The sequence below is a fragment of the Amblyomma mixtum genome, chromosome 2, assembly GCF_055824585.1.
Source record: "Amblyomma mixtum isolate Tamu chromosome 2, ASM5582458v1, whole genome shotgun sequence".
Lineage (NCBI taxonomy): Eukaryota > Metazoa > Arthropoda > Arachnida > Ixodida > Ixodidae > Amblyomma > Amblyomma mixtum.
In genome coordinates, this window is record NC_143013.1 from 290,944,793 (window position 1) to 290,961,190 (window position 16,398).

Below are 16,398 nucleotides of genomic sequence, written 5' to 3' on the forward strand. Positions count from 1 at the left end.
CAACATATAACATAATTGTTGGAACATGAAAACAAACAATTTAATTTCTTTGCTTTCATTATACATCGTACGTACCAACGATTTCAGTATCTTTCTGTAATTAAGACTATAAATTTTGAAGCAATGCATGGGCATGATGAATGACTTGCAGCCTCAATTCTATCTTTAAATGTACTGGAGTGACGGAAGCTCAAACTGCATAAAACTCAAGCAACGAAAAAATAAATGAAGACAGGTGGGAGACTGCACGGTTAAAGGCTCTGAACCACGCTGACGCGCAAAGTTGCAGCCAAAACAGCACTCTCTTCCTCGTCGTCGGCAGGCTCGGTTGGCGACACGTTGGTTCCGCTGTCCACCTCTTCAAGGATTTCCATAGCGTCGCCGCACCTCCTCGTTTTGTTGTGCAGCAAGCTGCCAGCACGATGTGCACTGCCTGGCTTATCCTGGCGACGTCGATGAACAGGAGCCGTTGAAATCGCACCTTCAGCAGACCGAAAGTTTTCCTCCACAACAACCCGCTGCCGACTGTGTGCATTATTGAATGCCTTCATCCAAGGCTTTCGATTACAATAACTTTCTTCCGACTCAAGAGGGTCGAGCAAAGCGGACGTGGCATCAATCGATCGCCCCGATGACGTTCAGCAGCCCTCGTCCGCGACGGTCGAGCTGGCACAAGGCTGTCTTGTTGCGCTGTCGCTCGTCTGTATCCAGCCACCATATTTCTCTCACTTATTGAAAACAATAAATCCAGGATCCGACAGATTGCAGCGTGCACCCTCGACTCGCTCACATTGAATTTGTCGGCAATCTGGTACATCGTCATTTGCGTTCCGATTTTCTTCTGGGTAGATATCTGGCGCCGCCTTCGACATCCTTCCGGACAGAAAGCCGACGCCTCACATTATCCATTCAAGTCTGCGCACAACTTTCTTGAAATGCAAAACAGTTTCCTGAATTCGAATTCCAGGTATGTGGCCATGCCTTGCTTCCACATAGAGTGGAACCCTGTCACGGGCCGCCAGGAGAAGCACGACAAAGTCGTCATCTTCGCTGTCAACGAGCTCACTCCGGCCAACAGCATTGGTTGGTGAGCGCGGCAAGCGCAGCTACCTCTCCGCTAGACATGATGAAAGTGATCAGGTGTGGACGCGCGAGCCGGCTCCTCAAACTCAAATCCTATCTCGCGGTTTCCGGTGGCTGCCAGTTCACGTGACCATGACGCGACTTCCTGCGAGCGCGGTAAATCGTAGAGGCCTACTATTTAACATTACGGGTCTGGTTCTCCTTTTCTTACGCATTCATTCATACAAATGAAATGCATAACAACAGTTTGCTTGGAAACCTTAACGCAACAGTACACTGCGAGCTCGCATAATAATGATGATGATCATGACCAAACGCTGGCGCCACCGAGCGGGTGCTGCAGGCAAGCTCGACATTCCAAAATGGCTCCTCCGGTGAAAGGCGAACTCTCCGACGCCGAGAAAGAACTCTACAAGGCGATCCAGGCCGGCGATGTGTCCGAGGCCCGAACCCTACTTAACCGCGTGCGTATCGACTGCCTGGACGAGCACGGGATGACGCCCCTGCAGCACGCTGCCTACCGCGGCAACTACGACCTCTGCAAGCTGTTCCTCGAGTGCGGCGCCGATGTCAACTCGCACTACCACGACTCCGGCTACACGGCGCTCATGTTCGCCGGCCTTGCCGGCCGCGCCGACGTCGTGAGCCTGCTGCTCGAACACGGCGCCTCGACCACCACCATCAACTCAGTGGGTCGCACAGCGGCGCAGATGGCCGCGTTCGTGAGCAACCACGACGTGGTGGCCATCATCAATAACTTTCTGCCGCGCGAGGAGCTGGAATACTACGCCCGGCCCCAGGGACTCGACAAGGAGCCCAAGCTGCCGGCGTCGCTGGTGTCCCCGCTCTACCAGCTCATCGTGCGCACCAACATCCACCCGGTGTACGTCGCCCTGTACCTGCAGGAGAAGCGCGAGTTGCTCGACCAGTCGGCTAAGGTGGAGCGCGTGCTGAACCTGCTCTGCGAGAAGCAGATGAAGGCTCCGGAGCCCAACGAGATGCTGGCGCTCAAGTTCCACCACCTGGCCTTCCTCCTGAGGACCTGCTGCAAGTTCCTGCGCGACCGCGCGGCCCCCGCGACCAGCGGCAGCGACTCCGCGGAGGGCAAGGCTGCCAAGAAGACCTCGGGCCTGCTCGAGCCTCTCGTCAAGACGTGGCTGCGCGGCCGCGACGAGGACGACTTCCCCGTGCTGTTGGAGAAACTGCTGCGCCAGTCCGTGCGCGAGTTCCCCTATCACGAGTGCACCATCCTTCAGCAGCTGGTGCACACGCTGTCCGGCGTAGAGGTGTGTGCGCGATTAGATCATTCGTCGCAAAAGCCCGTCTGCGTTGCTCGCGTGGCGTTACGGTAGCGCTGTTTTGACGCCGTATTTTTTTCTGGGCCGCTCCTGAAACTAGGCTCGCGATTCTACCAGCACACTCATAGTGCATCGCTTTCAATTGGTCAGCTTTTTGTGAGCAGTGCCAACATTGCTGCTATCTTTTCCGATATTCATGAGACTGACGAGTCTCCACAGTTTTTCTTTTCTCAGTGATTCCCTGAAGGCACTTACACAAAACAGCAGCAGCAAGCTTTCTATCAAATGCCTTAAGTTTATTGTACCATGGGTGCTGCACTGCGAAAGGTGTGTCATTAGGTGTTTGCTAATGGCTGACGCATGTGCACAGCACCTCCAAAGCACAGCGTAGTTCTGTGTGCTAAGTAATGTGGTCCCCTCTCCCTTGCACACTTTGTCGCAGGTTGGCAACGAGCCCAGCGCCATCTCCATCCTAGACGAGGCTGTGCGCGGCCAGAAGGGCTATGACCAGGGGGCCTCGTGCACCACCTGTGGCGAGCCCCAGGCCGACAAGCGCTGCTCAGCCTGCAAGTCTGTGCAGTACTGCGGAGCCGCCTGCCAAAAGCTGCACTGGTTCACACACAAGCGTCACTGCGCCCGCCTGGCCGCCGAACACCAGAGAGCCCTCGAAGAAAAGGCAGCCCAGGAGGAATGCGAACGGCGTGCAAAGGAAGAAGAGGCGACGACCACAACAGAACAGGCAACTGAGGAATCGTCGAAAGAGCCAGCCGGCAATGGCTCAGCCGAAACCCAGCCAGCCAGCAATTGTGCCAGTGCTGTGCCCATAAAGACTACTTGAGCAGTCAATGACAGTACGGGCATGGATGTTTTCATGTCTTTTTTTTTTCTTGAAAATGAGAAAGAGCAGTCCTGCTATGGTATGCAGTGTGGTCCACGAAGGCACCCTCGAAATGCATTTGCTTGTAGTAGGCTTGTTAAGCACATCATGTTCAGCCTGTACGCTGTGTACCATTGTGTTCACCTCATTCAAGAATGCTATATAGCAAACAAGTGTGACAAATCACCAAGTCAGCAGTAGCTCCTGCATACAAATGCTGCGCACAGATTATGCTGTGATGTATACACTGAGCTTCTAACCTCCCCTCAGACGTGCAAGAGACAGAGATTAGTTGCAAGCAGTGTGTTTTTCTATGCCACCACCAGCACTGAGGACTTTCTAAGATGCCCTGGTCAAGCCCTGCTACATTTCGGAGTTTAAAGACACTACTTAAGTCCTTATACACAACATATGCTATTCTGCACAATGTACACACGCATGCACAGCGCTGAATTCCTGGTAAAGATGTGCAAGACAAATGCGCAGGAAAGTAAGGCTGATCAATTCAGTTAAGACCAGTTCTAGTCATATGTTTCAAACTCTGTCAAGGTCAACACTCACAATGTACACATTTTCAAACTTTCAGAATGCACCAGTTGTCTATGGAGAGTCCCAGAAAATCAGTACGGTTTGGTGCGTGTGCACAGCAGGCCCAAGTTCTGGACCTGTGCAGTGGTTGCACACCATACCACTTATGTATTCTTGGTCTTGTATAAGCGTGACATTGTATCTCCATTATTACCCATCCCCACTTGAGGGGGGGTGGGGGCAATGTTTTCAGTGTGCAAGTTAATGTTATTTAAACTAAAGTTGATAAAAATGCTCGCTTAAATAAAGCCATTTGAGGTGTTGCTTGAGTACTGAGCTTGAGATGCTCACAACATGTCTATGTTCATAGCCCACGACGGTGGCACAGACAAGTATGAAGCTTCAGTGGGCACTGGAGCTGCACTACACCCGCCATCCCTTAAACAGCAGTGGAATGGGAAAAGCAGCGGCGCTCTGACAAAGGGAAAGAGAGCCGTGCGTCAGAAATGCACATCTTTTGCAACAGTTCTTGCTGTATGAAGCCATTCTGTACAGAAAGCCTTCAGCAGGTACAACTGCCCCCTTGACAAGTGAAACATCAGGCCTCACCTTGATCTTAAGAATAAGTGTCTCCAGTCTAGTCCGCAGCATCTCTGGCAGCTGGTATGCATCCAGCTGAGAATCCCTCCAAGAAGTGTACAGGCGGTAGCAAACACCTGGTTGCACTCTGGTAAGGCGAATCATGAAACGATTGTTCACCTAACACAATCTCCATAGGTCCCGAATAAGAAAGACTGAAATGTGGGTATGTGTACAACTAAATCACCATCTTTAAAAAATTATGAAACACCCTATTTCTACAAACAAAAAATACATATGCGAGATTTCCTTTTCTGTTGCTGCTATGTAGTACAACCTCAATGCACATGTGAACAGGATTGTATGGTAGCTTTAAACTGAAGGACTGAAAGGTTGACATGATAGGTGTACTGCATTGGTATTCCTATGCCTACTTTCTGAACCCTGCATCACTCCATACCCTTGGTACAGCCCTAATAACAGGCCTACCCACAGTACCTACTGAGCACAAAAGTTCTTAGGTTCAAACCCAGCTGTGCTGGCCACAATTAACAGTGAAGGCAAAATGCCTGTGTGCTCACATTTCAGTGCATGTTAAAGGTGCACTGAAGAGGAATCTGAACTCGTCTTTTTGCCGCGGGAACTCAATCTGCACGTTCCGAGCATTCTTAGAAACTTCGATTTATTGCCCTGTGTGGCTGATTTTCCTAATTAAATCGAATTAACGTCCGGCTCCCGCCTTTTCTTTTTAATTCTTCCTCGTACAGTGGGCGGAGTCGACCAACGCGCGGAGTGCCTTTCAGCCAGTCCCGTGGCGGCTTGCCGCTCTGCCATCGGCGTAGTAATACGTAGTAGTCCGTAGAAGCAAATAGTCTGCGTGTATTTTTATTTCTGTGGGCTTATTTAGCGGCTATATTATCTGCAAATGAAACTATTTATTCATGGAAACCTAAAAAACAAAACAAAGCGAAAGCAAAGCCTCCACGGAGCTGGCTGCAAGGCACTCCACGCGTTGGTCGACTCCGCCCACCGAACGCGGGAGAATTAAAAAAAAAAAGGTGGGAGCCGGACGTTAATTCGATTTAATTAGGAAAATCAGCCACACAGGGCAATAAATCGAAGTTTCTAAGAATGCAAGGAACGTGTAGATCGAGTTCCCGCGGCAAAAAGACGAGTTCAGATTCCTCTTCAGTGCACCTTTAAAGAACCTCGTGTGGTTCTGAAGCCTTCAGCTAAAGCAGCATGCCTCAGGGGGATTGGGCACAGAATTGCTTTAGCATATAAAAATCTATCGACCGAAATCAAATCAAACAACTGTGCAGAATGGATCAGCATGGGTGCACACCTTCCTGCTCTTCCCTTGCGTTGCTGAGCATTTGCCTTGGACACCCACTCGGCATCCAGGGTGGCCAGGTTGCTTTCCACATCAAAGTTGGACATCTTGATCTTGCCACAGTCAATCACATACACGACATCGTTGATGGTTATACTGGAATGGCAGATGTGGGCAAGGCATCACAGACACAGCCATTTGTGTGCTTTCCAAAGACGACGTGGTAAATAAGGTTCAGACAAACAATGGCAATGCAACAAGATTGAGAGATTGTGCTATATTAATTTCCGTAGTTTAAGATAAAGTGAAACACGCAACATACATGCAAGAAAGATCCCACTGTTGTACTCTTGCAACACACTTGAGGAAAAAATTGATCACATTACCGTTAAATAATGGAATACGCAGCATGCAAAGAGGAACAGTTGATGCATTACACAGAAAAGAAAAAATTGCTGCCGATCATGCACGAAATCACACAAGCAATTTGTTCAATGCAGTAAATAATTTACACCAGCAACAAAGCAAGAGAAGGTTCAGCTGGTAGTCCTGTTTTTGTTTGCCCTGTCTATTTTAGTATTAGGTTCATCCTGAGTAACACAGCGACAGCAGCGTAATAACCCTATATACTTCACAACAGCATTACCTTGTCTCAGCAATGTTCGTAGCCAGGACTATTTTGCGGATCCCGGGAGGAGGTTTGTTGAACACCTGTCTCTGGTTGACGGTTGGCATCATGGAGTGCAAGGGTATGATCAGTGATGAACCTGATAAAAGAGGCATGTGTTACATCACCTGCAAAGAATGCCACACGGAAGTCCTTCACCTTTCAGACTTGTATCGGAAGTCAAACGCTTGTTCAGTTCACTGATCTGCTCCCAGCCAGGAAGGAAAACTAGTATGGCGCCTTCCTGAAGGAAAGATAAAAAAAAAAGTAATTCACTACCGCTAGCGAGTCAGATATGAAAGCACAGTGGCCACAAGTACACAACGGTTGTTAAAAGGAAGCTTCACATGAAAATCCTAAAAGTTCATTTAGCGAGGCAGAGCACCACAGGAAACAAATTATACGCCCAAATGGAACAATGTAAATGGCATTGAAAGCATAAAAGGATTCTAACTTCTTGGAGTTAAATAACATCATAAGTTTTCATTTACAAAGAGCTGTCTATGCACATATCAGATAAAATGTATTCATCAAAACGTCTCATTTCGTGCATCCTCATTATTTTAGTGCCCTGCGTCACAGTTCTTCAAAGTTGCCTAGAGGGAAAAGTGACGCCACCATGTATGCAAGTTTAGAGGCAACAAATTTTTTTTAGCGTATTTCTACTTTGGAATAACACGCAGACATTAGTAAACATGAATCACTGCATGAAATTCACCTACGCTCAGTAAGTAAGTTACATTACTGAATTTCTTCTCCCATGCGGTTTCAGTTTCAGTAGCTGAACGATGGTTGCAACTTCACAAGCAAGTATGAGATCACATGAGGCCCGCAAAAAACAGCAATACAATAGCGGGTGTCATTCCAGATTGTGCAGCAGTTTAGTGTAAGAGTTTGTGTGAATTAAAATGACAAAGCAGCGATTATATTGGAGCTTTTGTAGGTCTCGCACTCCACAGATATGTCGGTGCCGCATGTAGGCTGGCTCCCCCAGTTTCCAATGGCCATTTTTGCAGAAAGTTGACACAGCTTCAGTGAGTGCGACAAAGCTTCAATGCATTCTCTCATTTTTTCATGCTATGGTCTAGGGCAGGGGTTCTCAAACTGGGTTCCACGGAACACAGGGGTTCCGCAGGCTGTCTTCTTGTGTTCCGCGAGAACCCTCACCGGCCCTGACCCGGCAGCTGATATGAGACTGGCTCTGAGTACCACCCATCACATTAGTATTTGTATTAATCTGTGCAATAAACATTTAACCTTTCCAAAAATGCACTCGACAACATTGCTGGTAAGTGAAAGCGGGGGGGGGGGGGGGGGGGGGGGTTTCTGGAACTTATTGAAGGCTTTTGGGGCTCTTGAGAACCCCTGATCTAGAGTGTTCAAAAAATACATGATTATAAAAATGCATATGGTGCCATTCAACATTTTTTATGTGCTAGAAGTATTCAAAATATTTGCTTCGAAATTATTTGAAGAAATCACTATTCGCTTTGAGCCAAGAAACCACTAGTCGCACATGCCTCCATTTTTTTTTTCATATTTAACAAATTTAGCATGAGTAAATGTTTGATACTCGGCATGTATAAAAATTAGAAAAACATTCCTTTGAGATCTGCCTCAGAAAAAGTTGCACTGTTACAACTGATTCCGTGCTTTCAGCCCAACATTAGCCAAGCCAAATAAGAAACCTCATCTTCCCAGCATGCTCTTGGTGGACGAAGTGCAGCACTGCCAGTTTACTCTCTAGGTATGCATGAAAAACTATGCCCTGTACCAATAACACTGAAGCACTGCATTGCGGTTGTGGGCCTCTTGATGTATTCTTATGAGACAGCTTTGATTAGCAGTGGCACTGTTCTGAAAACAAATTTCAAGCTTCCCAACATGCAGTGTAATTGCACGCAGATGTATCCTCTGCTCACTGCACCAAGCCTGCAGGCATCCAAAAATAGTGCACAGCAATTTACCACAGTTCGAAACCTCGCTACTTCACTTCACATATAGGTGCCCGTAACACTGGTGCCATTTTATTTGGTTTCAGAATGGTCAGCACTATCCTCAGTGAAGAGTTGGAAGTCATCCAAGCCTTTTCACAGAATATGTGGACACCAGAATAGTGGAAAGAAACGAGTAAAAAATTATTATTGTAATGCCCAGTTAACGGTGACTGCCTCGTTGCACATATGCAGTTTTGTACAGTTTACACCTTGGAAACTGATGCGCACTGAACGTAGTAAATTTTGGTCCAGAAACTTGACGTTGAGAGTTATGCTACCAAGAGCAGAGTGGCCCAAGACATGCATGCTACCAAAGTGGTTTCTCCAGCAGAGCAAAATGGCGCTCAGATTGAGAAATACACGATCTAATAATATTAATGCAACTATGCTATCAAAAAATACTGAGCATAAAATGAATATACAGAACGATTCATGATTCATGAGCACACTGCACACATATGTACAATATACTACGTCAACACAAATGCGAAAAAAATTATCTGCCCAGAAGACTCTAAAGCTTTCCAGGCCCCTGCACAGAAATTTTTTAAAAAAGAAACACACCGACAACACGGACGTGTGGTGTACTTACCGGTTTTGTTGCGCAGATGTGTGCAATGAGTGCGTGCACTAAATCCAAGTCTATACGCAGCTCATTCCACTCAGCCAAAGTATCCAAGGTCATGCTGGAGTACCTGAGAAAGGAAGGAAAAGAAGACAGTGGCAAAAAAGCATGGTAAAGGACTCTCCATATAAATACCAAAAAAGTGTCACCTTGAGGATACAAAATTTGGTAAAGTGGACGACAGCCTCCGCAAGGAGCTGATACAGAAAGTTATTGCAAGAGGGTGCACATGAACACCTTGGCCACTGTTACACAAATGGTGCATTCACCACTCCTTTATCATTTTTTTTTTTAAATTGTCTGCTCTAGCAAAGTTACGCAAATCATCCAATAGCCTCCAAGTGATGATACAAACGATTTCAGTACACTCACACACAGAGCAAACATCAAAGCTCTTGCACTGGTTCCACAGGAAAAGTAATGAAACAAGAACGGTGTGTTTGGCACCTAAGCAATAATTTTCTCCTCTGTCTCTTACAGTCCTGTGTTGATCCTGAGATCCACATTGGCTACCACTACAGTCGAATGCAGCTTAAAAATGTACCACAGATGCTCCTCAAAGGACGCCTTCCAGCCAATGGCGATGACAGATTTTCATGACACTGCAGTTAATCCGATTAAGCCGTGGTTAATCCCCTTCCATCTGCCACCCCCTGCGATTGCATGCTAGCAGGTCCAAGGGGATTAACCGTGATGTAATGAGAATCAGTTGACGCTATTGGCTGGAGGGCATCCTTTGAGGGGTATTAGTCGCTTCATTCTTGACCTGTATCCAGCAATTTTGTTGCACTGAAAACTTACTGTCAGCGAAAGAGGTGGAGCCGACAGCATAAGACAAAGGGTATTTGACCCTCCTTCCCGGCTCCTTGAAGGTGTGAGAGGCAGAACACAAACACAGGTAACAAATCACAAAAGAAGAAAAAGCACTGCGAGCAAATCATTAAATGGCTCCCATTTACAAAAGACAGAAGAGCACTGGACACAGGGATCCCCGCCAGGACTGCACACTCACTTTCCTTCAAGACTGCGTACAAACGGCAAGCTGTCTCCAACCATGTACAGAACATCTCTCCTGTCTTTCCTTCGAATCCCGCTGCTAAAGGCGCTGTTTCCTTGGTACCTGCCAGTGTGGTAAAAACATGATTCAGCATAGCGCTTTTTTTTTTATCGCCAAACTACAACAAACCACCCTTCACGTTTTGTGTGAAACAATTTGTACTTTTCACTTCGGGGATCATTTACCTCATTCTCATGCAAGGGTGGCTTCAATCACAAGACCAGCGTGCCATTCCTATGCGCTAAAACATGCCTGCAGACTACCTGAAGGAAATGCGGTCAAGGTCCACACCTACACATAAAAGTCCCAGGGCAGTCACAAAAATATCTGTGTCAGGCAATACACATGCACCAACTAGCCCGCCAAACCTTTCTAGTGAGACAATCACATCTAGGTAAGCTGCCTAATTGAAATTATCCATACCTGCAAGTGAGACTGCCAAAAATTAAAAAGAACTCGCTACAGGTAAATTGCATTAAATAGAAATTGTATTTTATTCCAACTTACAGTACGTTTTAACTGACACTTAGGAACTGTCAATGTCGCAGGTATTAGGAGAGCACCAATCAGATTGCTGCGTACATTTTAAAAAATTCTCAGACCCCCTCGAACTCAAATTATCAAGGCGCTCCACTGTACACACAGCAAGACCACTTGATCATACTAGCAACTTTATTGGGTCTACTGATGAAACAGGAAGCAGTGTTGTCTTTCACATTCATTATTTATGGCTTATGATAATGATTTTATTTTGGTGGTATAACGGCAACTTGGCCAAAGAGCACTGTGGCACGTGATGTTTTCACCTATTCAAGGTGAAGTCAAAGACCCAGTCTCCAAGCATTTCGCCCGTGAGAAGCCAAGCTTCAGGCCATGGGAGAACTTGTACCCACTGGAAACCAGGAGCACTGGGGACTGAACCCCACACCTCCCGCATATGAGGCAGGTTCTCAAGCTACAAGGTCACTGCTGCAGCGAGCTATGTTTTTGATAACAGTAGCATGTACTATCGGGGACAGAAGCCTCCAGGACGCCTAGTGGTAACTGAAGGTAACAACTGGAGTCAACAATGGTCGAGGTGAAAGTTGGACCCGTGTGCTGTCATGTGCGGTACTCATTTGAAGTAATCACTGCCCTAAACCCAAACGCGCCTAGTATGCTACATGTAGGAAACCTCTTTTATATGCTGCACCAGTACAAATTTATTCTGTAATAGCTTGAGCCCACTGGCTTGAGCCCACTAGCTTGAACCCACTAGCTTGAACCCACTAGCTTGAACCCACTAGAATAGATAGGTTCATGAGGCTCTAACATTTTCCTGTGCAAGGGTTGTGTTGTGTGCATTCAGGTTTGTGCACTGCAGGTTCAGAAAGATCTGCCAGTCTTCTCAAGATGCCATTTTCAGATTCGACCCCATCGACTGCATTACGCTTCTGCAAGAAAATTGTAATAAATTGTAATAAATAATAAAATAAGTAATTTTTCCGCACTGTCATTAGAAAGCAACCGCTCGTGGTCAGGAACGTGATTTTAAAGTGAACGCAGTAAAACCTTGATAATACGAACTTGGATAATTCGAAATCCCAGATAATTCAAAGGATTTCTGCAGTCCCATCATTTTTAATATAATTTGATTGGATAGTAATTCAAAGCAGCGGCGTATACCAGTCCGGTTAATCATTGGCCGCAAACCGATGGAACGACAGCCTCACGAGGCACCGCTACAGAACGATGCCAATTAGTAATGCCAATGCTCAATAGGCGAACCGCCTCAGCCCCAATACTCTCAGCGCAAAAACTAATGTCGTACGGCTTGCAGACTTCTGATGCATGCTGAAATCATTAAATGACGTACCTTGTCTGTTCAAGAACATCCTCAAGATAGTGCACTTCTACAGGAAAAGCAATGCCTGGTATTTCTAACCGTGGGCAGTCACCTAGAGACACAGAACAGACAGCAGATGTGACGCACGCAGAAGAAAAATGAACAAGCAACAAGACACAAAAGTTCCCTAATACTATTAAAGCATGAAAAAATTAATGCAGCGGAAAAATATGGCAGCACAACATGCTCTGTTTTAAACACAGTGCTTTCATAATAAAAAAACCGGATTACCACAGGAGCTGCACTTCACTTTGATGAAAAATGTGTTTACAAAGAGCACACAAAAACGCACTATCGCACTTTTAATAAAGCTCACCTCCAAGCTCACACAAGCTTCTATTCACAAGAGGCGTGCGCCCTGCTATTTAAGTCAGCGAAATGAATCCTACCTATCATGACTACTGCACTCATCATTTGTGTTCTCTACATTGATGCTGTCCACCACTGAAATAACCCACACACAAAAGCGGTCCCTTCCCCAATTCCTCAAAGTTTTACAAATCAATGTTTTTTTTTATCTAGAAAACAAAACCTAAAATAAAAGTGTGTATGTGTGTACGTGTAAATAGGGGGGGCGTTGTGTAGAGACAAAAGAACAAAGAAGCTGACCATCCTTCCACCCAGAGGGCAGCAAAAAGGTAATAGCGAGCACACCTGTGTTCACACATGACCCACCCACGTCACCTGTAGGCCTGAGCACCAAAGCAACAATGCCATTAACTAACAAGTGCAGATAAGGCACTATGGCTAAGGATGCCCAGGAAAGAAAACCATGGCACGCAAGCTGAAAAGCCCAACTTGACTTATGACTGGTAATAGCAGCAATGAGGTTTTTCAAATCTTATAGAATTACACTTTGGAAATAAAGGAAATAGTCCTTGTTCACATAAGCTATAATTTTTAAAACCGTTTTTTTCACTGGTCTCAGCAACCTATGAAAAGCCCATTGGAGCACAATAATTAAGTGATAAAGTGTCAGAGAGCCCCTGTAAAACAGGCTTGGTGCAGTGGTGCAGTAAGAAACAAAGTTCATAGAGGGTTCTGATGCCTGTTTTGGTGAAAATTTCATTGTCAAGCTCAAAGACCGCCCAATGTGAAAGCTAAAAGCATTTAAAAATCAAAATCGGAAACAAAGAAAGATGCAGCTACTTACCAAAGTAACTAGTGAAGAGCTCTGCATTGATTGTGGCACTCATGAGTATCACATGAAGGTCAGGCCTGACAGCCAGCAGGTCCTTCAGGATGACGGTGAGAAAGTCGGTCTGCAGGTCTCGTTCGTGAACCTCGTCCAGAATCACGTGAGAGGCACTGAGAATGTACCTGGGCAGGGGTTTCACCAAGTTGAAGCTACAGCGCTCTACGATAGCCAATGACTGAAGCACTGTTAGATGTCGTGACTCACGGATCACTCTGAAGCTGCTGCAACAGGATTCCTGTGGTACAGAAGAGAATGGAGCCACGGTCTCGAGGTGCTCTGCTAAAGAAGAGAAAGAGAACAGAACACACATGTTAAAAAAGCATGCAATCAGCTACAAATGCCAGTGACAACTTCTACTCCGTCTACTCCTACCATATCTTCTCTTGTATTCACTAGGTCCATATATCAATCCACTACCACAATGATCTCAGTACAACGATGCCGCAGTAAAACCTCATTATTATGACTACTGTAAATTTGCAAATTTGAATAACTGAGACTGTTGCCCAAGTCCTAAGTCTATGTAAGTCTATGAAATTATAAGCTCTGTTATTCGAACACCCTGGGGCACTTGGGAAACTTCGCAATATTGAGGAATTCGCTATATGGAAGCTTATTACATCCAGGTTTAACTATTAGTTTAGTGCCACTGAATGTTGTTCTCACAGGTATTTGTCCAATACCAAGGGGCTTCAAAAAGCTCCATTGTGAATGAGCCCACAGAAGCCAGCATTAACCGTAAATAATAACAACAAGATGTTCCCCCAGTTATCTCCTTCCCTGGGCGAAGGCAACGCATTAGGAAGCCTATTGGGATTTGCGTGTTCAGTCTGCTATATATACTCACAAAAATTCTGTGGATTTTAGTGGTAGGTGCATGGTTAATTGCGTCATTCACCACTGACATCACAGTGAGGCTGGTTTAAGCGACCAGCTGGCAGAATGTTCGAGAGTTGCCGAGTAATTTTCGTTTACACGATTAGTACTCCATAGCTATGGCTGCAAAAATGCAGCAACAGACATTTCAGAAGACAAAACGACAGCCATGTCAGGGCAAAGCTGCTCAAGATTACCATTCCAGGCGGATGTGATAACCGGCCGACTGTCCACATCGCTCCCCTCGTTCGGCTGCCACCCGTTCCGCCACCTCAGATCAGAAAATTTGCAGCCATTACAAAAGCAGACAATAAAAAATGAGAGGAACTGCGACTATACCTTGCAATAATAAGAGTCTAACCAAAAGCTTAAAGGTCATCAAATAGCTAGTGTCCGTCCCTTACATACTCGCACAACTTGTGAATCATGTGCACAGTTATCACGCTTATAAACAGGGCATTTGCAAAACATATTTGATGGAATCAAAATACCCCAAATGATCACACAGTGTCTGTACATTGGTAAAAAGAACAAATCAAAGGTGCCTGTCAGTGATGCAATGTTCCACAAGTGCTTCATCAGCGAGTATGTGCAGCATTCACTCGTGGTTAATTGAAATGAGATGAATTGCCAAAAAAAAAATGATTTTCTTTAAAAGGGTAGTTTTTTTTCTAAATGGAATTAATCAATCACGTGCAAAGAAGAGTTTATGGTGAAGCGGGACGCACTGCTTGTAAGGAGAATTTCGTGTGGTGATCCAGGTTTACTAATATCACAAGCATCATACCAAAGTAAAAACACTACAATACATTTGGCGTCCCTACCCACATAACTACAGATATGCTATTATATGATGCTGTAAATTAATTATGCAGAATTAAAACAAGAATGTTTAGAAGATTTACAATTATTACGGAAACAAAGAACGATTAGTACAAATTGTTTTTAAATATTAAATTGTTTGAATATTCAGAACAAAATAGTGCTGCCGCTGGTCACCTGACGCAAGAAACACTTCTTGCTCCATTTAAAAGCATTTCTGTCCCTATTCATTGAGCTCTTTTTTATAACCTGTGCAATATGCAGCTTAAAATTTTGATTTAAATGTTGCACATCAAATAAACCATGAAGTCTGCATTTTTTAAAATGTAACCTCTCTGCCATGAAAATCATGCAATAAAAGCTAAATTCAAGCAATCTGGCATAAGCATCTGATTTAAAGGTCTCAAGTTTGGTGGCGTCTTCAGGCAGCGGTCGTCATATAAGTGCATTAAGGTGACATAGCTACAATCACCCACTTGTACATTCCAAGGCTTTATTAAGGAAGCAATTACATTAATTACTGGACGAATATTTCAAACAGTTAAGACTAATGCCACAACACTGCCATAGTTCAATCCATATAAATTGCCCATTTTTATCATACTGGCTCCACTTAGGCAGAAAAACACAACAGTGTGTATATTTAGAAGCTCCTTCATGTGACCAGCTAAGAAGCATTAATAAGATGTGCTTGTAAAATTATACTGAAAACGAAGGCTTCTGCTACTCACAGATATTGCGCTAATTCGGCGAGGCTGAGTGCAAATCACTTTGCAGAGAGAACCTTTGCCACTCTCAATGTAGGAGTCCAATATGAATTGTGGGACCTTGACAAACAACAAGACAATTATGAGTAAACAACAGGCTCAACATCAACACTGTACAATAAGCTACCAGAAGGGAAAAATATATGAAAATACAAAAGCACTGCAAGCCATACAAACACAGTGAACAAATTTACTTGAAGAGGGATGCCTCTTTTGTCTAAGCAAGGGAGTTTAGTTCAATGTTTGCAAACAAATTTTGCAGAATTATAAGAAAACTTTAAAAGACTGGCGACCCTGAATTTCACTCATTCTCATAATGCTAAGCCTGGACACAGGAAATCAAAAAACAAAGCAACTTACCTGAGTAGTTTTACCAGATCCAGTTTCCCCACTGATCACCACAACCTGGTTCCTTTCGATAAGTTCAACTATTTGCTAAAAGCCAAAACAGAAGAAATATAAAACAAAACGAGTCAGTTAAAGCGGTCATATTGTGTGAATACTAGTACGTTTTGCCAAGACAGTACACTTAAATTTAATGAAGCAAGAAAACAGTACTGCTGTCCAAGTAACATATACTAGAGAGAATTTATGGAAAAAATGAAAGAAGCTTCATACAAAATGATGACATGCAGCAAACATCAACCACAAGTGTGTTACATTAGTCAAATTAACTACCACCAGCAGCACAGCAGCATGTCTGATGCCTTACTCAAGTTCTACTACATTTACAACACAACTAAACAGCGAAAACAAGTATGTACATTGAGCAAATGGGCATATTCATGCTCTTCAGTGGCAATGCA

The 16,398-nt window shown here is 44.9% G+C and overlaps 2 protein-coding genes across 2 annotated transcripts in view; one reads left to right on the forward strand and one right to left on the reverse strand.

The window, feature by feature from the left end:
• The window catches only part of LOC149364429 (ATP-dependent DNA/RNA helicase DHX36-like), a 33,469-nt gene that overhangs the window by 13,819 nt on the left and 3,252 nt on the right, over nucleotides 1–16,398 (reverse strand). Inside the window, exons 5-16 of the mRNA XM_089574348.1 lie at nucleotides 15,953–16,027; nucleotides 15,557–15,652; nucleotides 14,201–14,274; nucleotides 13,332–13,406; nucleotides 13,083–13,249; nucleotides 11,900–11,981; nucleotides 10,000–10,107; nucleotides 8,955–9,057; nucleotides 6,525–6,609; nucleotides 6,345–6,465; nucleotides 5,711–5,854; nucleotides 4,396–4,513 (exon numbers count right to left, since the gene is read on the reverse strand). Coding sequence (XP_089430474.1) covers nucleotides 4,396–4,513; nucleotides 5,711–5,854; nucleotides 6,345–6,465; nucleotides 6,525–6,609; nucleotides 8,955–9,057; nucleotides 10,000–10,107; nucleotides 11,900–11,981; nucleotides 13,083–13,249; nucleotides 13,332–13,406; nucleotides 14,201–14,274; nucleotides 15,557–15,652; nucleotides 15,953–16,027 — 1,248 coding nt within the window. The remainder of the gene's footprint in view (nucleotides 1–4,395; nucleotides 4,514–5,710; nucleotides 5,855–6,344; nucleotides 6,466–6,524; nucleotides 6,610–8,954; nucleotides 9,058–9,999; nucleotides 10,108–11,899; nucleotides 11,982–13,082; nucleotides 13,250–13,331; nucleotides 13,407–14,200; nucleotides 14,275–15,556; nucleotides 15,653–15,952; nucleotides 16,028–16,398) is intronic.
• On the forward strand, nucleotides 1,408–3,241 carry LOC149364430 (ankyrin repeat and MYND domain-containing protein 2-like). Its single transcript, XM_089574347.1, has 2 exons — nucleotides 1,408–2,369; nucleotides 2,824–3,241. Exons 1-2 carry the CDS (start codon nucleotides 1,446–1,448, stop codon nucleotides 3,217–3,219), a joined length of 1,320 nt encoding a protein of 439 aa, XP_089430473.1. The 5' UTR covers nucleotides 1,408–1,445; the 3' UTR covers nucleotides 3,220–3,241.

Bases quoted from the DNA above. Each gene is read 5' to 3' on its own strand.
- LOC149364430 (XM_089574347.1), top strand. From the start codon at position 1,446: ATGGCTCCTCCGGTGAAAGGCGAACTCTCCGACGCCGAGAAAGAACTC. The intron at 2,370-2,823 runs GTGTGTGCGCGA...ACTTTGTCGCAG, and splicing joins ACACGCTGTCCGGCGTAGAG to GTTGGCAACGAGCCCAGCGC.